This window comes from Lemur catta, chromosome 12, assembly GCF_020740605.2.
Source record: "Lemur catta isolate mLemCat1 chromosome 12, mLemCat1.pri, whole genome shotgun sequence".
NCBI classification, from domain to species: Eukaryota; Metazoa; Chordata; class Mammalia; order Primates; family Lemuridae; genus Lemur; species Lemur catta.
Window position 1 is genome coordinate 44,531,779 of NC_059139.1, and position 22,676 is coordinate 44,554,454.

General features: G+C 41.9%; 1 protein-coding gene across 4 annotated transcripts in view; it reads left to right on the forward strand.

Annotated features, from left to right (window-relative positions):
• Positions 1-797: 797 nt before the first annotated feature.
• OCLN (occludin) overlaps positions 798-22,676 on the forward strand; it is a 53,117-nt gene continuing 31,238 nt past the window's right edge. Inside the window, exons 1-5 of one of the 4 annotated variants that reach the window (XM_045566553.1) lie at positions 798-835; positions 1,502-1,647; positions 12,089-12,205; positions 15,769-16,423; positions 19,444-19,605. In XM_045566553.1, coding sequence (XP_045422509.1) covers positions 12,156-12,205; positions 15,769-16,423; positions 19,444-19,605 — 867 coding nt within the window. In that variant the 5' untranslated portion in view covers positions 798-835; positions 1,502-1,647; positions 12,089-12,155. Of the gene's footprint in view, positions 836-1,302; positions 1,648-1,722; positions 1,882-9,427; positions 9,447-12,088; positions 12,206-15,768; positions 16,424-19,443; positions 19,606-22,676 lie in introns of those variants that run through there. The other 3 variants (XM_045566554.1, XM_045566555.1, XM_045566557.1) reach the window with 3 other exon arrangements.

Below are 22,676 nucleotides of genomic sequence, written 5' to 3' on the forward strand. Positions count from 1 at the left end.
TGCGCCCGGCGTTGTTCTGGAATTATATGGTGGTGATAGTGTACAAACTTGTGAATATACTAAAAATCACTGAATGGTATGTACACTTTAAAAGGGTGAATTTTATGGTATGTGAACTCTATTTCTCTTATAAAGCGGAAAAAAAAACCTCTTAAGATCTCCTCTTCAGAACATGTCAAATACGTTATAACATAATAGACGTGTGTTTACAAATCTGAGAGTATTAGGAAATGTTCCCTAGTTTAATTATAAACCGAGTGGAATGTTTGCAGATTTCAGTAATCTGACAGCGAACATTAAGAGGATTAACCTGACTTCCCCAGTGTTAACAATACCAATTTAAACTACATCATTCAAAAACTACATGGTCATATTAAAGTAATTGTAGCAATGACTTCCATGAAAAATACCAATTAAATTAATTACCTATTAAAGCTGTCATCATTTAAAATACCTCCTATTTATATAATGCTTTTACTTCCTTAATTATGAATTGTGCCTTAAGAGCTAAGGTATGGGAGAGTCACGTCTCTAACCACTTAATTAAAAGGTGGCTGGGTTGGACAGAAATTTATTAGCAATGCTGAAATTCCAGATTGGAATACAAAGGGAAGCAGGATTTAAGAAATCTAAATTTTAGCCTTCAGTGCAGATAGTTAAATTCCAACTAAAATTGTCACATCCTGGAGTACAATTTGAAAAAAAAAATTGAGATACAACACACACACATAAAAGTGTACACTTTGCTAAGTGTAGACTATGCATTGTACAAAGTGGACACTCCTGTGGAACCAGCATCCAGATCGAGAAATACAACGTTGCAACCAGAACAAAGGTATTTTTTTTTTGAGAGAATATTAAAGTAGTTTAAATCCTCCCCAAGAGCAGCCTCTCAATCCTACCACAATTACATTTGGGGCGGGGGTGGGAAGGAGAGAACCCTCAAGTGGTGATGTGTATCATGCACTTTAGCTTGCTTGATGGCGAACTGACTGACACCAGTATCTACAGCAGATTATCTTCATTTGAACCTAATTGTCTTTCTGAATCCAGAGCTTCAGAAATAGCTCCCAAACTTACGCATGACTTGAAATTTTTCCAGAAGTCGTTCATTGGAGCAACACATTTGGATATTTTGCAATAAAAGTTTGATCAAACTTTGGGAGCAGGCCCGTGTCCTGTGCTGAGCACCCTTGGACCCTCTTTCAGGAGGAAAACAGTCCCCCCTAGACCTTACCCCGCCTCTCCCAGCCCAACACTCCACGGTTCTACCCGAAGCAGGCGGAGCTCGGGGCACGTCTCCAGGTGGTGCGGGACCACCTCCTGCCCCGGGATAGCCCGAGTCCCTCGTCTGCGTCCCCCCTACGCTGCCTCCCCACGGGCCAGAACGCCGCGCTGTTCCTTTAACACCGCGCTGGAAGGGTGTAGGGAGAAGGGCCGAGTCCTCCCGCCTCCTCCTCCACCGCTCTCTTCCTCCCCCTCCCTCCCATCCGAGTTTCAGGTGAATGGGTCACTGAGGAAGGAGGCCGGCCACACCACACCTTCGCGCCAGCGCCCACTTTCCCCTCCCTGCTTCCCCTGGCGCCGGCGGCGGGACTCCCGGGAGAGCGAGCCGGAGAGCCGAGGAGCCAGTCCCGGGAGCAGCAGGTGGGACGCGCCAGCGCGCGGCCGCGGGCCTCCGGCGCCCCTCCACCGGGCCTGGAGTTGGTGCGCATGCCCGGGGGCAGGGCGGCCCGGGTGGGGAGAAGGAGGGCAGGAGGAGGGCTGGGTCCCCAGCCCCGTCCCTGGCTGTAGCTAGCCGTCCGCGCGGCGTCTGGCGCGCCGGCCAGGTGAGAGCGCTCCTCGGCTCCTGCGGCCCCAGCTGGGTCGGGCCCAGCGGCGGTGAGTGGGTGAGAGTCGGGCGCGGTGCCAGGGGAGCACGGGAGCCCCAGAGTCCCCGCGGGGGGACTGCGGCGCCTGTGGCTGGTGGGGGAGGCGCGGGCGGAGGACGCTCGGCGCCGGTTTCGGTGGCGGTTTCGCCTGTGGGCTGGGGCTCGCGGGAACCCGAGAGGCGCGGGTCCGTGGAGAGCGGCGCCGAGAGACGTGGGAGGCTGCCTCCCGGGTCGAGGGGAGACTTGGAACCGCCGATGTGCTCTATTCGGGGGAAAGGCTTAAAGCTACCAGTGCCCAGGCGTCGCGGGCAACTTTTCACTTTTATGGGAGCGGGGAGATCAGTGAGCAGCGAGAATCTTGCCGTCAGCTCCGGGGTCTTCGAGGAGGGGATTGCCGCGCCCGGCTGCTGGGGGGTCCTGAGCCCGAGGGCTGGAGCACGGGAACCCATCGCTGGCCGGGGAGGCTTAGATCCCGGGGGAACTTCATCATTTCCCCGCCCCCCTACACCCCTTTGTGTATCCTGGCGAGAGGGGGTGGCAACGTTTAATCTGTGAAATATTCCTGGAGTCACGGTGTAGGCCACACTGGTTATTTTGAATCCACTTAGTGGGAACTGTGTAAACCCGCGTCGATTTAAGCTGGGGGGCGGGGAGTGAATTTCGAGTGAGCCTGGACTTCGAGGGAAGCTGCTGGCGCTTCGCATTCTCATCCGTGACCAAAAGGGCTGCCTGCAGGTGGGCGGACCTGCCTGCGGGCGGTGCCTGCTCGGCCGGCCCGGGCGCGCCCTGCCGCGGCTGCTCCTGGGCGGCGCGGGGCGCACGGACGCCCGGACCCGCACCCCGCCGGCCGCGGGGTTTTAGACCTCCAGCGCCGGCCAGCCCCGCGCGCAGCCCGCCGACACGTCGCCTGCGCCGGGGAGAGTGTGCGCGGGGCGGGGGGTTGAGGGGCAAAATGGCCTGTGCACCTTGGAGCTGGGAGCGACTCCGAGCCCCTCGCGTCCCCAGGGGAGCGACTGAGTCCGAGGAGAAGCCGCGGCATCCTCAGGCGGGACCCGAGGCTCGCCGGGCAAACTGCCCACGTGGGAGGTTACCCAGGGTGGGGAGGAGGCGGCGTTCCAGGCAGGTTAGTGTGTGGCCCTGACGCACAACAGGTGTATTATTGGGATCCCTGGAAAACAGACACGCTTCCCATTGAGGCAGTTCCGATGATTCCTGCTGTGGTTGAAAACTAGTTCGTTCCAGATGAAGGCAGATTCTCAAAATACGCATCCCCAAGTGTAACAGGAGTTCTTTTGCACTGTGCATACGAATCTTTATTTTCTTAGTGGTGCTTTAAAATAGATATTTTAAATGATGGGGCCTCAGGAATAGATTTCACCTCGGACAAAGCAACCTTTTTTTTTTCTTTTGTAGTTTTGCATTTATTAATTAGATACCTCGTTTGTTAGGAGATGGAGAGGAGGATAGGAAGTTAGGTAAAACATTCTCTACCTTTCTGCAGCTTCCAGGCTATTTAGAGAAATAATGGGCAGTCCCTCCTATATATGAGGCACTGTGCTAAAAGCATTTTGTATGTTTTATCATTTAATCATACCAACAATGCTAAAAAGCAGATCTTATTAGAACTCCATTTTAAAAATCAGTGAACGCTTACGGGGGAAACATGTTGCAGATGGGCCAGCTTGCAAACTGCTTCAGCTAATCAGGGAAATTATATCAGAAACAGTAGTCCTTGATATTCCAGCACCATAACCAGATTTGGGGAATTTTTGTGGATTTCTCTATCGTGGACCAGTCCCCATGGGCTGGTAATAAATTTTTCTGCATCTTGCTTGATGCAGTAAAATTCCTGTTTTCTTCTAAAGACAATGTTGGGATTACTGCATTTTCACAATGATAAAAGGTTACTTTTAATCACACAAATTAACCGTGTAATATCTTTCGCCATCTTGGGAACCTCACAGAGGGAAATTTTCTTTTCTTTCTTTACTTTTTTCTCTCTCTGTCACCCAAGCTAGAGTGCAGTGGTGTGATCATAGCTCACTGCAGCCTCAAACTCCTGGGCTCAAGTGATCCTCCTGCCTCAGCCTCCCGAGTACCTGGAACTACAGGCAGGCGCTACCATGCCCGGCTGATTTTTTCTATTTTTAGTAGAGGCAGGGTCTCACTATTGCTCAGAGTGGTCTCGAACTCCTGAGCTCAAACCATCCTCCCACCTTGGCCTCCCAGAGTGCTAGGATTACAGGCGTGAGCCACCATGCCCGGCCTGGACTGTTTTATTAATATTAATCAAGTGCTGATTGAACATCACTTTGTTCCAGGGACCAGGGATAGGTCGTGGTCAAGACAGACATCTGAGTGCTTGTGAAGCTGGCATTTCAGATGGGGTGGAGATGGTAGCACTGAAGAAGAAAGAAAAAATAATAACTTTAGGTATGAGGGGGAAATTTGCTCTGAAAATAAAACAAATTTGCTGTGATGTTGAGGGGGGCAGGGGAGCAGGCAGGGATTTTGATGCTTCCTGGGTTTTCAGGTTGCAAAATCCCTGTCTGCTCCCCTGCCCTGCTCCAAAAATTAAAAAACAAAAACAAAAACAAAAAAAACTTGCTGTGATGGAATGAGCAATTGTGAGGGCATCTCTGAAGAGGTAACATTTGATCTGAGACCTGAACAGCGGGTGCCTGCTGTATAAAGATCTGGGCTTTCTAGACTCCTGCAAGATCAGTGCGCTTCTTGGATTGATACCTTCGTTGTAAACAGTGATTCTCGAATATGTGGTGTGCTTAAAAATCATCTGAGAGCTTATTGAAAATGCAATTTTTGGCGAGGCATGGTGTCTCACACCAGTAATCCTAGTATTTTGGGAGGATGAGATGGGAGGATTGCTTGAGTCCAAGAGTTTAAGACCAGCCTGAGCAACATAATGAGTCCCCTGTTTCTACAAAAAATAGAAAAATTAGCTGGGCATGGTGGCACGCAGCTGTAGCCCCAGCTACTCAGGAGGCTGAGGCAGGAGGATAGCTTGAGCCTGGGAGTTTGAGGTTGCGGTGAGTTATAATGACGCCACTGCACTCTAGCTAGCCCAAGCAACAGAGGGAGACCCTGTCTCAAAAATAATAATAATAATAATAATAATAATGATAATAATTTCTGATACAGAGCTAGGCTATTACAAGATCTTCCTAATTTCAAAATTTGAGGCAATTTACTAATGATATGCCTATAATCTAAATAGAATCATTCAGTATCATGTACAACTTAAACTTTTTAAAGGCAAATGGACAATTGCTGCCTGTGATCTAAAAGGAACAGATTCCCTTCAAATATAATAAAGTTTATTTTTTACTTATTGATAGTTTTCTTTAAAGAATAATTTGAGGGCAAAGCATTTTTATACTTTTTTTTCATCTTAGCTTGGTTTTCTATTAAGACAGCTTTTGTTCATTAGACATTTTCAAGGGGGGACCATTTTTTATATTTTAACATGTTGGTTTTCAGCTTAACATATTCAGCAAGGATCTGCTGCTTCTCTTTTGCCCCTGACTCTGAACTTAGCTGTCTGACTTCTTTCCCTGTCACTCTTGTTGGCACCGGTTTGTGAAGGTGAACAATGGATCTCTTAGGCCAAATCTAGTGGCCTCTTCACTCATTTTATTTTTTTATTCAGTCAACACATATTTATTGACCAGATTTTGTTAATGTTGCTGTGCTGAGCACTGGTCCTCTTTCTCCTTTGGCTAACTGGCCTTAAAGCACAGTCACAGACTCTGCCCTGAAAGAGAACTTAGAAGTCCTCCAGTCCAGTCTCCCAAAAAATATTAAATAACTTAAGCTTTGCACAAATGGCATGAGCTCAAATTGTTGTTTGTTATTTTTGGAGAGGGTGTGGGGTCTGGGTGAGGGAGAGACTTCCTAACATTGAGATGAAATCCGACCCTGTGGATTTTGGTGTGTGTTGTTTTTTTTTTAACCATTTCTAGGACAACAAAGACAGCTCTTCAGATACTTCAAGGCTGCCAGAGTGGTCCTTCTAATGTTCAGTTCTCCAGGTCACACATTTCATGTTCTTCCAATTGTTTGTCTTACAACATAGTTTTTCCAGATCCTTAACGGTTTTAGTTACCCTCCTGGAGAGGTACCTAGTTTAGAATGTGATCTACAAATTTCAGGTTTTGTTCCCGTTTAATAACTGTATCCATCCTAGATCTGAGTACTATTTCTGTGAATACTGCCTAAGTTTGGGATAGCTTGTTAGCTTTTGTTGAAATTCTTGCTAAGGAGGTGTATTTTTTACACTGAGCAGCTATTATCTGAGCATGCTCAAGTCCCTGATGTAAAATGGCATAGTATTTGCTGTAATCTATATCCTCTCATATACTTTTAAGTCATCTTTAGATTACTTATAATACTGAATGTAAATGCTATATAAATAGTTATACTATAGTTTTAAAAATTGTATTGTTTTTATTGTTATATCATCTTTTCTTGTTTTTTTCCCCTCAAATATTTTCTGAGATTGGTTGAGTATGCGGATGCAGAACCCTCAGATAGGGCGGGCCAACTCTATTTGAAAATGGATATAATATACCTACAGGTGTCTAAACACTGAAATTTCTCACCTTCAATATAACCACCTTACTGTGAATGCATTTGCTTATTTTCTTTAAGACATTATCTTAATTTAGCCCAGCCCAGAGGTCTGGATTATCTTCCCTTTGACAGAGGAGGGCACCGAGGCTCAGAGATGAGGAACCTGTCTCAGGTTGTGAGCTAGTAAGTGGGGCTGTTAAATCCACTGGGTTGTTTTTAACCTGCCATTCTGACCTTACAGAGATCTTGATTAGTGTTGGTGGACTTCTAGCCAGTGTGTTACTTATCCTTTCCATTATTTGGTTAGCTGAAAATCTGGATAAGCTTGTCTTTTCCACCTTGCTTGTGGTCACCCCTGGAGACCTCCCACTGGGTGGACATAAATGGTCCATTCTTTTGTGCTAATTAGGTGCCATTGTTCAGCTCCTTGGGAATCTGCTCAACCTTGCTAGGAGGAGGTACTCCAGATTCCCGGGATTCTTTCCCTCTATGTTCCCGTCATCCACCAGTCTGGTAACCTTCTCAAAAAAGGAAATGAAGTTGGTGCGACCTGACTTGTTCTTAATGAGCTTTCTAAAATTGTTTGCTTCACGGTATAAAATCTCTGCTATTGGGGAGACTTGACAACTCTGAATCCAGGAAATAGCACTTTGAAAAGAGATTTTGTTTGAACTTTTGACAACTTCAGCCCGTCTGAATTAATTTAGAGTTTTCAGAAACTGATACTGAGCCTGGATTACTGGGGATAGTCTTGAATGAATGAGTCATGGGTACAGAGGGGATAAAATTCCTCTGAGTTGAGTATTTGTCACTATTTGACATTCAGCTTCAGAAATGCGGTTCCACATTTAATAGTGTTTAAATTCAGTTTTTCTTAATGTTCTTTTTTTTTTTTTTTTTTTTTTTTTGGGACAGAGTCTCGCTGTGTTGCCCGGGCTAGAGTGAGTGCCGTGACGTTAGCCTAGCTCATAGCAACCTCAAACTCCTGGGCTTAAGCGATCCTACTGCTTCAGCCCCCCAGTAACTGGGACTACAGGCATGCGCCACCATGCCTGGCTAATTTTTTCTATATATATTTTTTTTAGTTGGCCAGGTAATTTCTTTCTATTTTTAGTAGAGACAGGGTCTCGCTCTTGCTCAGGCTGGTCTCGAACTCCTGAGCTCGAGCAATCCACCTGCCTCGGCCTCCCAGAGTGCTAGGATTACAGGCTTGAGCTACCGCGCCCAGCCAAGTTTTTCTTAATGTTCTTTTTTTGAACATCAGTTAGGAAGACAATCTTAATTTTTACACTTTCATAGCACTATAACATCTTGGCCTAAATTTATGTGTATATTTCACCATTTGAATATACAGACTTGGGAGCTAATTACAGGGCTGTGTACACTTATATTTTTGTACTCTTCTGTATGTTATTTTTTTTTAATTTTTTTTATTTCAGCATATTACTGGGGTACAAATGTTTAGGTTTACAGATATTGCCTTTGCTCCACCCGAGTCAGAGCTTCAAGTGTGTCCATCCCCCATGGTGCACACCACACCCATTAGGTGTGAATGTACCCATCACCTCTTCAACCCCTCCCACCTGCCTGACACTCGATAAATGTTATTACTATATGTGCACTTAAGTGCTGATAAATTAATACCAATTTGAGGGTGAGTACATGTGGTGCTTGTTTTTCCATTCTTGTGATACTTAGTAGAACTAGACTCCAGCTCTATCCAGGAGAGTACAGGCGGTGCTAGATCACCATTGTTTTTTGTGGCTGAGTAGAACTCCATGGTATACATATACTACATTTTATTAATCCACTCATGTATTGATGGGCACTTGGGTTGTTTCCACATCTTTGCAATTGTGCATTGTGCTGCTATAAACATTCTAGGGCAGATGTCTTTTTTATAGAATGTCTTGTTCTTTTGGGTAGTTGCCCAGTAATGGGATTGCTGGATCAAATGATAGTTCTACTTGTATCTCTTTGAGGTATCTCCATATTGCTTTCCACAGAGGTTGTACTAATTTGCAGTCCCACTTTTCTGTGTGTTGTACTTCAATAAAGTGGTTTTTAAAAAATAATGTAGAGAAGTTGTCTTCCCTCATTGTTTGGAAAATTTTGCCAATTTTGTTGGTGTTACTAACATTCAGTATATTTTCACCTTTAAGGTTTTAATTCTGAGAGATTGGGAATTGACCTTAAGGATGTGGAGGAGAGTTGTCATTAATTTTAAAGAATAAAGTTTACAGAGTTTGAATTGATTTGCTGTTCCTAACATAGTAATGATTGCACAGGCCTCATTAGAAAAGGAAAAAACTAGTAGACACTTTAATGTACTCAGATTATAGATGTTGCTCAAGTGTCATTCAGGGGTAATACCTGATACACTACTGTTACCTTCAAACTGAAAGCATAAGAGATTTTGCAGGCAAAATATCCATGGTTCCATCTGATTAACGTTAACATTCAATAAATATTTGTGCGTGTACCATGTGCCAAGCCTCGTTTTTAATCAGTGAACAAAACAGGCAGAAATTCCTGCTTATGTGGAATTTACCATCTAGTGGATCTCAAAGTTCCCTTTTTTACTAATCACTGGTGTAACCTGGAAAGAATTTATTGCTGGTTCTGTCAGGTTTCAGTCTGAAGTGTTGGTTCTTAGTGCGTTCATGGCCAAAGAGTGACCAGATATACCAAAGTAAGGCAAGCAGGAAAATGAGGTTTATTGAGCAGAGAAAGATAGAATTAATTATATGGCAAGAGCAAGATGCAGGTTTACAGAACATGATACGTACACCACAGATGACAACCGGACCCATTGTCACAGCAAAGGGAGAGCAAAAGGAAGGGGCAAAAAGGGGGTGATTATGGTCTGTGTCTTGTTTTACAGTGCCCAGATTGGGACCTCCCTCGTAGTTCAGAGGTCACCATGGAACCACTTTGATTGGACAGTTGAGGATTGCATGACCTGAGTCTTAACTACGCATGCAGGTTGTTCTAGTTCAATTTCCAGACACTATGGTACCTATACTGCTTGGCCTGTGAGCTGGAGAGTCCTGTGTATCCTTTTGCAGCTGGTGTGCTAAATTCTGATTGGCAGATCCTCTTCTAGGTGTGACAGTAGCTCAGGGCAGGATTAAGGAGGGGCAGGACCAAGTTGGGGGTCTGGGGCTCATCCTTATCCTTCTTTCCAGGTGGGGCAATTGCACAAGGCAACAGCTCCCACTTTTGTCCCTAGGAGACCCAGAATCCCTTGCTAACTACCTAACATTTCAACATAGCTTACAGGAGAGGCATGAAGTGCTATAGTTAATGTGATGAAGTACCTTGCCAATGTCTCCAACACTGGATTTTCTAAGATAAACCTTTTTAGTTTTGGAATTGTATGTTTACCACATCTAGCTATCTTTTTCCTGGAGAGCTCTCAGTGCCCGTGGATCCACCTGTGGACCTAGGGACAGATGACTTCTGGCTCACTCCCTCATGGACGTTCACACCAGATGTCCGCTCCATACAAAAGCTGGTGTATCCCAAGTGGAACTCATTTTTTAAAGCTGTGATAATGGAAAGGACATGAGGTCTTTTGGGTTGAAGATATGTCTCAGTGACACACTGGCCTCCATCTGACCTTGAGCATATCACTTCACATCTCTTTGTGACCCTCTTGCATCTGTAAAGTGGCTAATCAACCACAGAGGTTTGTTTTGAGGATGAAATGAGAATTTTATGTAAAGCACCTGGCACATGGATAGGTATGTGATGAATGTTAGTTTCCTTCCCTTTCCTGGCCCCTGAGCTAGTCCTCTGTGGTCACCTCACACCAGGGTGTGCTGTTGCTGGCCCCGGGTGCTCTTTTTTACTCTGTTCACTTTGAGCTTCAAATCTGGTCAAACTTACTTATTTTTTCCTTTCTGAGAACCTCTAACTGGCTTCCTGTTTCCACCTGAATGAGATGAGAAGCTCCCACTAGACTCAGAGCCCTCTACGTTCTAACCGTAGCCTTATTTTAGGAGATTACAGCATTCCAACACGTTCCTCTCTGGTCTCCTTATTGTCCCATAAGCCAGCCGCATGCGTATCAGCACCAGACCAGCCTGGATGCTCTTCTTTCCTTCTGGGACCCCAGCTTCTGGCTGTTCCTCTTTAAGTCTTCCCCAGTTATACCATTGGGACTCTTCATCATGTAGTTCAGCCCTAAATGATGCCTGAAGTTGATGTTTTCTTTGTGTGTGACCTTCCCGAGAACTGTGTCCAGTGGGGAACCTGTGGCCTTCTAGGTCCTTAAGTGCGGCTTTTTACTGAATCGAAATTTTACAGAACAAATCCTTTTATTAAAAGGGGTGCAGCAGAGAAAGATGAAGCTTTTCTTGCCTCCTTTGGGGCTTAAAAAAGAACAATTTTGAAATCAGAAGGCCTCAGGTTCCCCACCTGTCGTTGTTTCTCAGATGTTTAGGGACTTCTGCAATGAGGAATTTTGCAACAAAATCACTCTGCTTTTCTCTTAGGAAAGAACTCATTAATACAATGTATGTTCAGGTTTTTCCCCTTTTGTAAAAAGTATGCTCAATTTTGAAGGCTTGGAAAAGGGGACAAAGGGAAGATATCTACAATCCTACCATTCATGGATACATTTGGAATCACTTTTTTTTCTTTTTTTTTTTTTCCTCTTGCATCTCAGACTTGAAAGGAATGGAATCATTTTTAATGATAAAGGCATACTTTTTCACCAGATTGTGTTAGTTAACATCGAGGGGTCTGATATATGGTAGAACTAGACACTACTGTGTATGCATTTTAATATGCATTCTCATTTTACATAAAACTTTCAGAAGTAATGTGAAATAATGAATATATTTTCTTTACATGTCTTTGTTCTTTGAAGTGACTTTAAAAATACATTTATACCTATGCTGTAAAATGACAATTGGTGAAATTATCATTGCTATAACTTAGAATTTCAAAGCTAAATAATATCATTACTATAACTTAGAATTTCAAGTCTAAGTAATACTTCTCTGCCAGGGATGGACAGGACATGAGCTAGGTGCTATGAGGAATACCAGGCTGAAGAATTCTTTTTCTATTTTTTTTTTTTTTTTGAGCAGAGTCTCACTCTGTTACCTGGGCTAGAGTGCTGTGGCATCAGTCTAGCTCACAGCAACCTCAAACTCCTGGGCTCAAGTAATTCTCCTGCCTTACTTTCCCAAGGAGCTGGGACTACAGGCATGTGCCACCATGCCTGGCTAATTTTTTCTATATATATGTTTTTAGTTGTCCAGCTAATTTCTTTCTATTTTTTTTAGTAAAGACGGGGTCTTGCTCTTGCCCAGACTGGTCTTGAACTCCTGACCTCAAGGGATCTTCCCGCCTTGGCCTCCCAGAGTGCTAGGATTGCAGGCATAGCACTGATTGCAGCACCACTGAGCCTGGCCCAGGCTGAATAATTCTTATGCTTAGTGATTTCCTATGCTCAAGGAATTAATAGTCCAACATGTAAAAATAACGATGGAAAGGATAAGGGAAGTACCTATGGATCGAGTGGTTACTTGGAGATTGGTATCATTAGTTTTCTTTGTGATGCAAGGAAACTCTGAGCCCAGCAGTAATGCTATTACCCTACCTTTGTTGCTTAGATTGGCTTATCTTGGGAGCTGCTGGGTATTGCTCATCCTGAACATCAGGTGACCTTCAACATCAGCCATGTCATCAAGGCCTTTTGAAAGTCCACCTCCTTATAGACCTGATGAATTGTAAGTAAATAATTCTTCAGTTATTTTCTTTTTTTAAAGTCTGTCGCATATAAAAAATATGTATGGTAGAAACTTTCATCTATTAAATGTTTATTTGCTTTTAAAAGTAAAACTATATGTGTACTTGCAAATTTAAATTGTGCTAAAGGGTATGCAGTGAAAAGTGAATTTCCCTCTTACTCTTAACCTCCAGGATGACAGTTTTCTCTTCAGAGGCAACTGCTGTCCCACACTTCTGTTGTTCGCTTCAGGAGGTTGTCTGGGTTTATGTTTGTGTGTATATTTACTCGTTTTTGCTCTTCACAAATGGTATGAAGCTTCCATATAAATGCCTTGTTTAGATGGCCATTAACAACATTATCAATTTAAAAAAAATAACAGCATTTTCATCACCATCCAAAGAAACCTACCCATCAGCAGAAAATGCTCTGATATTAACTGTGGTGATGGTTGTACAAATCTGTGAACATACTAAAAACCACTGAACTGTCCATTCTAAATGGATAAATTGTATGGTGTATGAATGATATCTAAATAAAGTTTTTTTTTTAAATTGACAATATGTTGCTAATGGACATCTAAACAAGGCATTTACTGATTCCTAAACATGGTAGGGACACAGTTGTTATGACAACATATTTTTTAAAATACACTGGAGAATATAGTAATTGAGGAGTGTTCCATTAACTTGATACTTACTAACAAAGTACCTTGTGTTTAAAACAAAACAAACAAAAAAACTTGATACTTATTTTGTATTGCTTTTGTAAATAATGATGAACTCTAACATACCTATAGAAAATGGCACATAACATATGTAGGAGATGATGAATAAAGACAAGGCAAACATCCGTATAGTCATCATGCTGGTCAAGAAACAGAATACCTCAAACTCCTTCCCTGTTTCCTCTCCTTTTCCCTAGAAACCACTGTACTCATGTAGTTATTAGTTGCTTTTCTTTATTATTTTACCACCTTATGCATCCTAAACAATTCAGTTTAGTTTTACTTGTTTTTAAACTTTATGTGAATATAATAATGCTTTATGTATTCTTTTCTTTTTTGTTTCCTTCAGCATTACCTCTAAGGTTTATCATGTAACTGAATGTATTAATAGTTCATCATTTTTTGTTTCATAACAGCACTATAGAAATATAACTTGAGCCATATTTTTAATTTTACGTTTTCTTGTAACCATATTAAAATATAGGAGAAACTAATTTTAATAATATATTTCACTTAATCCAATATATCTAAAATATTATTTCAACATGTGATTGATATAAAAAATGATTCATGAGGTACTTTACATTCTTTTTTTGTACTATGTCTTTGAAATCCACCGTATTTTACACATTTAATAGCACATCTCAGTTCGGACTCAAGGCATTTCAAGTGCTCAGCAGACCCCTGTGGCTAGTGGCTGCCATATTGGACAGCACAACTCTGTAGTATTCCATTGTATGGATATATCATAGTTACCTGTTCCACTGTAGGTGGACATTTGGACTGCATCCAGTTTTGGGTTATCATAAGCAATGCTGCTGTGGACTTTTACACTGTTGATGGTAATATAACTGGTACAGTCACTTTAGAAAACAGTTTGACACTGTCTAGTAGCGTTGCAGATACAAAAATCTATGACCTAGAAATTCCATTCCTGGGTATATACTGTAGAAAAATAAGTGCTTTTCTGTACCAGAACACACATTCAAGGATGTTTAGAGTTACACTGTCTGCAATACCCACAAAAAGAGACAACCCAAATGTCTGAGTAGAATGGGTTGTGTAATTTTCATGCTTAACATTTGCAAAGACCAATTTATTAGTGTTCTCTCTAGTTTCTCCATTTCCTTTTTGTTTTGATACTCATATACTAAGATAATTTCTATGAATTCTTATAGTCAGCAGCAGCCAGTAGTAAGATGCCTCTGTTGGGAATGAGGAAGGTTGTCTGTGGAAATGATGGCAAAAATAAAAGGGGCTGGGGTCAATTTTGCCTCCCTAGGGAAAAGGCTAGTTCTTTTTTTTTTTTTTTTTTTTTTTTTTTGTGAGACAGAGTCTTTTTTTTTGTTTTTTTTTTTTAAATAATTTTTATTTCTATTTTTAGTAGAGACGAGGTCTCGCTCAGGCTGGTCTCGAACTTCTGACCTTGAGCAATCCACCCGCCTTGGCCTCCCAGAGGGCTAGGATTACAGGCGTGAGCCACCATGCCCGGCCGAGACAGAGTCTTACTCTGTTGCCTGGGCTAGAGTGCTGTGGCATTAGCTTAGCTCAGAGCAACCTCAAACTCCTGGGCTCAAGGGATCCTTCTGCCTCAGCCTCCCCAGTAGCTGGGACTATAGGCATACACCACCATGCCCAGCTAATTTTTTCTATATATATTTTTAGTTGTCCAGATAATTTATTTCTATTTTTTTTAGTAGAGACGGGGTCTCGCTTTTGCTCAGGCTGGTCTTGAACTCCTGACCACGAGCGATCCTCCCGCCTCAGCCTCCCAGAGTGCTAGGATTACAGGTGTGAGCCACCGCGCCAGGCCAAGGCTAGTGCTTAGATACATCAGTGTATCTGTCACAAGCAGTCTGTTTATGATTTAATTACTGGGATTTGCAAAGCATTTTTTTTCTTTTTATTTTATTATTTTATTTTATTTATTTTTTATTTTTTTGAGGCAGAGTCCTGCTCTGTCATCCTGGCTAGAGTGCCGTGGCGTCAGCCTAGTTCACAGCAACCTCAGACTCCGGGGTTCAAGCAATCCTCCTGCCCCAGCCTCCCAAGTAGCTGGGACTACAGGCATTCGCCACCATGCCCGGCTAATTTTTTCTATATATTTTTAGTTGTCCAGCTAATTTCTTTCTATTTTTTAGTAGAGACGGGGTCTCACTCTTGCTCAGGCTGGTCTCGAACTCCTGAGCTCAAATGATCCTCCTGCCTCGGCCTCCCAAGTGCTAGGATTACAGGAGTGAGCCACAGGGCCAGGCCCATTTTTTTTTTTTGGGGGGGACAGAGTCTTGCTTTGTTGCCTGGTAGAGTGAAGTGGCATCATCATAGCTCACTGCAACCTCAAACTCCTGGGCTCAAGCAATCCTCCTGCCTCAGTCTCCCGAATAGCTGGGACTACAGGTGTGTGCCACCATGCCCGGCTAATTTTTTCTATTTTTAGTAGAGACAGGGGTCTCCCTCTTGCTCAGGCTGGTCTTGAACTCTTGACCCCAAGCGATCCTCCTGCCTCAGCTTCTCAGAGTGCTAGGATTACAGGCGTGGGCCAGTGTGCTCAGCCCAGGAACAGTCATTCTTAGTATATGTTTTCTAGACCGGCAGCATCAGCATCACCTGGAAACTTGTCCTACCCTAGACCTGCAGAGTCAACAGCTCTGGGGCTGGTGGCCAATAAACTGTTTTAACAAGCCCTCTGGGTGATTCCTATACACAGATACCTTTACTTTCAGTGGGGCAGTAATAATAGTTTCATTCACCAATAGTTTGTTTAAATTATTGCAGGTACTTTATATGTTCTCTGCATGTCACCAAAAAGTGCTAACTTGTTTTCATGTGCATTTCAGCAAACCGAATCATTATGCACCAAGCAATGACATGTATGGTGGAGAGATGCATGTTCGACCAATGCTTTCTCAGCCAGCATATTCTTTTTACCCAGAAGATGAAATTCTTCACTACTACAAATGGACCTCTCCTCCAGGAGTGATTCGGATTCTGTCTATGCTCATTATCGTGATGTGCATTGCCATCTTTGCCTGCGTCGCCTCCACACTTGCCTGGGACAGAAGCTATGGAACTGCCTTACTAGGAGGTAGTATAGGCTACCCTTATGGAAGTAGCTTTGGTGGCTACAGTTATGGCTATGGCTACGGTTATGGCTATACGGATCCAAGAGCGGCAAAGGGCTTCCTGTTGGCCATGGCTGCCTTTTGCTTCATTGCTATGTTGGTGATATTTGTTACCAGTGTTATAAGATCTGAAATGTCCAGAACAAGAAAATACTACTTGATTGTGATAATAGTGAGTGCTGTCCTGGGCATCATGATGTTTATTTCCACAATTGTCTATATAATGGGAGTCAACCCAACTGCCCAGGCTTCTGGGTCTGTGTATGCTTCACAGATATATGCCCTCTGCAACCAGTTTTATACGACTGTGACTACTGGAGTCTACATGGATCAGTATTTGTATCACTACTGTGTGGTGGATCCCCAGGAGGTATGAGTGCTGTTTTGGTTTTCTTCCCCCTCTCCTTAGGTCAGAGGCTCTCACCTTGGGATATGTAATAGAATCACTCTGGGAAGTTTTTAAAAATATTGATGCTAAGTCTCCACTTCTAATTAAATCGGAATCTGGGGGAGGGGCTGAGTGTCATTTTTAAGATATAATAAGAGCAGTTTAGTGGTTTTTAGTATATTCACAGAATTGTGCACCTATCACCATAATCATTTTTAGAACATTTTCACTATTCCAAAAAGGAACCTGTACCCATTAGCAGTCAGTCCCCATTTCCCTTACTCTCCCTAGCCCTAGGGAACCACTAATCCTAACTCTATATATTTGCCTATTCTCTGGATACTTCCTATAAATGGAATCACACGTGGTCTTTTATGTGATTCACACATGGTCTTTCGTGATTGGCTTCTTTCACTTAGCATAATGGTTTTAAGGGTTATCCATGTAATGGTCCTCCATGCCTGTTAATTGCTAACTAATATTCCAATGTATGGATATACCACATGCTATTTATCCATCAGTTGATGGATATTTGGGCTGTTTCCACATTGGCTTTTATGAATAGTGCTATGAACATTTGTGTACAAGTTTATATGTGAACCTGTGTTTTAGTACCTCTTGAATTGGGTTTATACATAGGGGTAGAATTGCTGGGTCATATGGTGACTCTGTTTAACCTTTTGAGGAACTGCTAGACTTTTCCAAAGTTTGCACCATTTTACATGCCCACCAGAAATGTAGGAGGATTCCGATTTCTTCGCATCTTCACCTCACAAGACAGTAACTCTTATTATTGTCCATTTGATTCCAGCCGTGCTAATTGATGTAGTACTTCATTGTGGTTTTGATTTGCATTTCCTTGGTAACTAATGATATTGAGCATCTTTTCATGTACTTATTGGCCATTTCTTTATCATCTTTGGAGAAATGGCTCTTCAGAATCTTAGCCTATTTTTAAATTGGGCTTTTTTCTTATTGAGTTGTAAGAATTCTTTATATATCTAGATATAAGTCCCTTATCAAATATATGATTTACAAATATTTTTTCTTGTTTTCTCATTCTCTTTTTGCTTTCTAGATAGGGTCCTTTGCATAAAAATTTTTAGTTTTGATATCCAATTTATTTAATTTTTCTTTTGTTGCTTGTGCTTTTGGTGTCATATCTAAGAATGCTTTGCCTAATTCAAAGTCACAAAGATTTACTCCTATGTTTTCTAAGAGTTTTATAATATTAGCTCTCATAGTTAGGTCCATGGTCCATTTTGAGTTAATTTTGGGTGTGGTGTAAGGAAGGGGTCCAAAAGTTTTTGCATGTGGATATGCAATTGTCTTAGTATTATTTGGTGAAGGACTATTTCTCCATTAAATTTTCTTCATGCCTTTGTCAAAAACGAATTGACCATAAATGTGAACATCTGAACTCTCAATTCAATTCCATTAATCTATATTTCTCTTCTTATGCTAGTATCATACTATCATGATTACTGTAGTCTTGTAGTAAGGTTTGAAGTAGTAGAGTGAGAGTTCTCCAACTTTGTTCTTCAAAATTATTTTGGCTAGAATCTGGGTTCCTTGCATTTCCACATGAATTTTAGGATCAGCTTATCAATTTCTGCAAAAAAGCCAGTTAGGACTTTAAAGGGTTGTATTGAATTTGTAGGTCAATTTGGGGTATATTGTCATCTTTATAATTAAAGTCTTCTAACCGATGAGTAGGATGTCTCTCAATTTATGTAGGTCTTTAACTTCTTCCAAAGGTGTTTTGTAGTTTTTGAAGTGTTAAGTCAGTGTTTTTAAAAGCTATGCAGGAGATTCACATGTGTAGGTGGGGCTGAGAAACCTACCTTTAGTAACCATGAGTCATCCTAATTATATTAACAACTGAAACATTTCTGAGTTACTAATCTTTTTTCCCTTGTTTTTCGTCTTACATTGACTCAGGAATTCTCATTCTTTTACCTGAATGAGTCACTTGTTGGGGCTTAGACCTCTAGTAACTGTCTCCCATTTTTCTGAAGACTGAAGGTTTTCCCTGGAGATGCAGGTTTTCAGAATTCTTGTTACCATTCCGACCATTCACCCCATGGTAAATAGGGACTGAGGGTTGGTGTGCTTATTGTACGGCACCCTGCATCCCTCTTAATCCTCTGATTACTTGAAACCTGTATTTGAAAAAGGATGTCACTGTCAGACAGCAGGAAGGAGAGCTTCCTTTTACCCATTAGCAGACATCCAGGGCAGGGCGGAGGCTTGATACCTGCCTCAAGTTCCAGTGTCTCCCAGGCCAATGTACCACTTACTATACCTATCAGACGCTGGGAGAACTGTCAAGAGTAGGAAGTTTCCTTGTCATAGGGCCCTTCCTAGTAAGTACAGAAGACTCCTAAAACAAAGAAACCTGCCAGACCAGATGAATCATTAGTCCGTTTGCTCCAATTTATAGCTTGGTTAGATCCATGTCTTCATCATTTATGGTAAGAGATATCTATGGACTAAAATTTACATTCAGTGTAAAAAGATTTGCTAAGCATCTGTTATGAACAAGATTATAAAGCATGATTTTCTATTTTAAAGCTACTTTTGAGAATAGACTTTTTCAAGCACTTTAGAAATATACCAATGATTAAGTTAATTTATTGGCCATTCTCGTCTGTTTATCATAATATGGCACAGGCCATAGTTTTTAAAGTATACAAGCTTTGGAACTAGTTTTCTACAGCTCTAAAATGGAGTGATGGTGGTACCTAACTTTAAGCATGTTCTGAGGATCGAGTCAAGTATTATGTTACATGTGCATCTGTTTTGCTGGCCTTAGCCCAGTTGGGGTGGGTTAGGCTTTATGATATGTCTAAACTCTGTTTGTTTCAGTTTTATGTGGATTAAATGACAGATACTTAGTAGGGCCGTAAGTAGATAAGCGTTTTAATAATTTGTAGAGGGTGGGTGGTGATTAGGTAAGCAACTAAAATCTAATTATGCCAATATGTCTAATCCCTTTTTAGGCCATTGCCATTGTACTGGGGTTCTTGATTATTGTGGCTTTTGCTTTAATAATTTTCTTTGCTGTGAAAACTCGAAGAAAGATGGACCGGTATGACAAGTCCAATATTCTGTGGGACAAGGAACGCATTTATGATGAGCAGCCCCCCAATGTCGAAGAGTGGGTAAGTATTAAAAAAAACCCTTTCAATCTTTCATTACAGTCCCAAGTTTCTGTCTCTAAATTTTTAGTGCTTTGTTAAACTTTCTTCTTAGAATTATTGTCTGTGTCTGCCAGAAGGATGGCCATGGGGGGAGAAAAACAGTTATTGTCTGTATGTGTTGCAAACATGGTTGCTTTGGTTTGTCCTCAGAATTTTAAGAGGGTAGGATAAGTGGGAACTGTTTTACTACAAGGTAAAAATCAGATTTCCATTTTTAAGGAGTGGATCTAGGTTCTGAAAAGAAATGACATCTCAGATAAATCATGCAAAAAAGAACTTGGCCTTGGCAAAGAAACCAGCTCCTTCCCTCTAGCCTCTTTGATTTTTCTGCTTATCATTTTGGAGGAAACACTATTGCCCAGGGTGCTGTCTGGGGTTGAGATTGGCAAGGGTATTTTTGGAATGGTACCAGGTGGCAGGCCTTTTAAACTTCCTACATAGATAACAGCATGGTGAACCACAGTGACTAATTCTGCGATAACATTTACCCATGAAATACTTTAGTGAGGCAAAGAGAGATTAGAAATTTCCTTTTTTTCCATATAATATTAATAGTACTGGCTTCCTATATGATGTGATTTGCTGAAAGCCCAGAACATCCTTGTCCCCCAAAATACCTCCCAAATGAGTGTTGCTAAACTGCCTGCGGTAATGTTTAGAGTGAGACTTTGTTTCTCAGAAATCCTCTGTTAGGATGCTGTTGGAAGCCACCTCAGAAACTGCCATCACAAGTTTCCTTTCACCAGATTGATTTCTCTGCTCATTGTGAAGGTTAGTTGAGAACTGCCCCTCGGTTCAGGGGAGGTTCGTTTCGGCCTGTGGAAGTGGGGTTAAGGGCTAAGGGTGAGTGCAGTCCGTTGGGGCTGAGATAAAGACACTGATATCTTGAAGGCTCCTTTAGCTGTAGCTATACGACTGATTTTTAAGGAAATCTAGAATCATAGATGAAATTTTTTCTAGTTACTTAAGGAGCAAAATTAAAGCAGTCTTAGGAAAGCCAGAAAGAGCGCAGCATGCGTTTGCTCCTGAGATGACAGGTCTTAGTCCTTGCCCTCCACTTGAAGCCCTGGGTCTGTTCTATTCTTCCCTGTATAGAATGTGAAGGTGTTAGGGAGTGTTTTCTTTCGACCTTTACCTCCAGGCACAGCCACCTGTAGATGGAATGGGACAGTCTGTTGTGAGCTATGAAGTAAATGTTTTGCTGAGAGTTTCTGGGTGTGTCAGTTTTCACTGGCTGTTGGATGTGTTTACCTAAGGTTTCGAGAGGCTTTAAAAAAAAACAAGCCCGACTCAAGGGAGACCAGTGCCAGTAAGATTGGAGTCCCAGTGAACTTTGTCCTCTCATCTGATTTTACTGTCATGAAGGTTTCATCAGTTCTAGTTGCTTTTGATAATTTGGGAAAAGATAGCCATAGAAATTTATGGAGGTGGTGATGATGATTAAGCTGAAAGGACAACCTGCTTTTTAAAAAGATATTATTTTTATAAAACTTCCTTGCTGAATCTCTGGAAATTTGACAGCCTATGGGTTGTTTCGTGTGAACTTGATTGTTTCTCTCTAGTTATAAATTGTCATTGTATGAAACATAAAGAATCATCTATTAAATAGCAGATGTATGATTTTGCCCCAACCAATGTCTTATGTGATACTTAACCACATGCAAATCCCTCATTTCTTCTCCCCTTCTCTTCAGTTTCCCCAGCTGAAATGCCCGAGAAAGGCTCTTTGAAATAAGTTATTTGGAGGTAGTTTTAGCTACAGGTATTTTGCTTTTCCTTCTGTTCGCCCCTCACCTGCCCAAGTTCATGTTGCTGAACTCAATGCCACGTTTTCATTCTTTCCTCAATTGGCTGCAACAACCAGATGCAGCCTATTATTACTCTTGTTTCTCTGCTCTTGTGCACCTCGACTTTCTGCTTGATTGCTTTCACCCTGATAACGTGGCTGCAGCGGTGGAATTATGTGGCCCTGCTTCTAAACTGCTTGACGGTGGAGTGGATTATCAATTTTCCTTCCTTTTGGTCATTAGAAATTAATACCATCAAAATAATCTCCACTTAAAATAATGGAGAGAATCTAGAATTAACTATTTGTGCTAAATGAGGATTAAAATTTGGGTTGTACTGATTGGAGAGCTAAGACAAGATACTCCCCCTATAGCTAATAATTGTTGGTTGGGGGAAAGAAAAACTTAGCAACAATTTTTTTTTTTTTTTTTTTGAGACAAGGTGTTGCTCTGTCACTCTGGCTAAAGTATGGTGGCATCATCATAACTCACTGCAACCTCAAACTCCTGGGTGCAAGCAATCCTCAGGCCTCAGCCTCCGCAGGAGCTGGGACTATAGGCGCATGCCATGACACCCGGCTAATTCTTATATTTTGAGTAGAGACAGGGTCTCACTGTTGCTCAGGCTGGTCTCAAACTCCCAGGCAGCTCAAGCACTCTTGCCGCCTCCGCCTCCCAGAGTGCTAGGATTACAGGCTTGAGCCACTGCTGAAAGCCACAATTAGTTAGCTATTCAATATTAGTTTATTCCCTCCCTACAAATTGGAGTAGGTCTAGAAATTTATTACCATATTAAATCTTACCGTCTTTTTTGGATTTTTAACATCTTTAGGATTATATCCCTTTAGAGTGGAGGCGGGTCAAAGGCTGAGCCTTCAGAGTTTTAAACAGGTTTTAGCCTGATTATATTATCTATAAGAAAATTTACAGTTTTCTAATTTCCTGTTTCTCCAACACTGTGGTTTTTCTGCCTTCCTAGGGATTTTTAGGGTTTTTTTTCTGCCTCCCTTTTCTGGATATCTTGTTCTCTGCAAAATAAACAGGCCATGTTTACACATGGTTTTGTGTTGTTAACCTTGTCCTGTATAGTCTCTCAATTAGGTGTGTACCCGTTGCTGTATTTTAAATGTTTTAGGGTTCTTTTAATTAAATTTGCATATCTTTGTTTTATTATGCTCTCAAACTGCAGATCTCATTGTTGTTTTTTCTGAATTATTAATAAATATTTTATGTTTGTAAGTATAG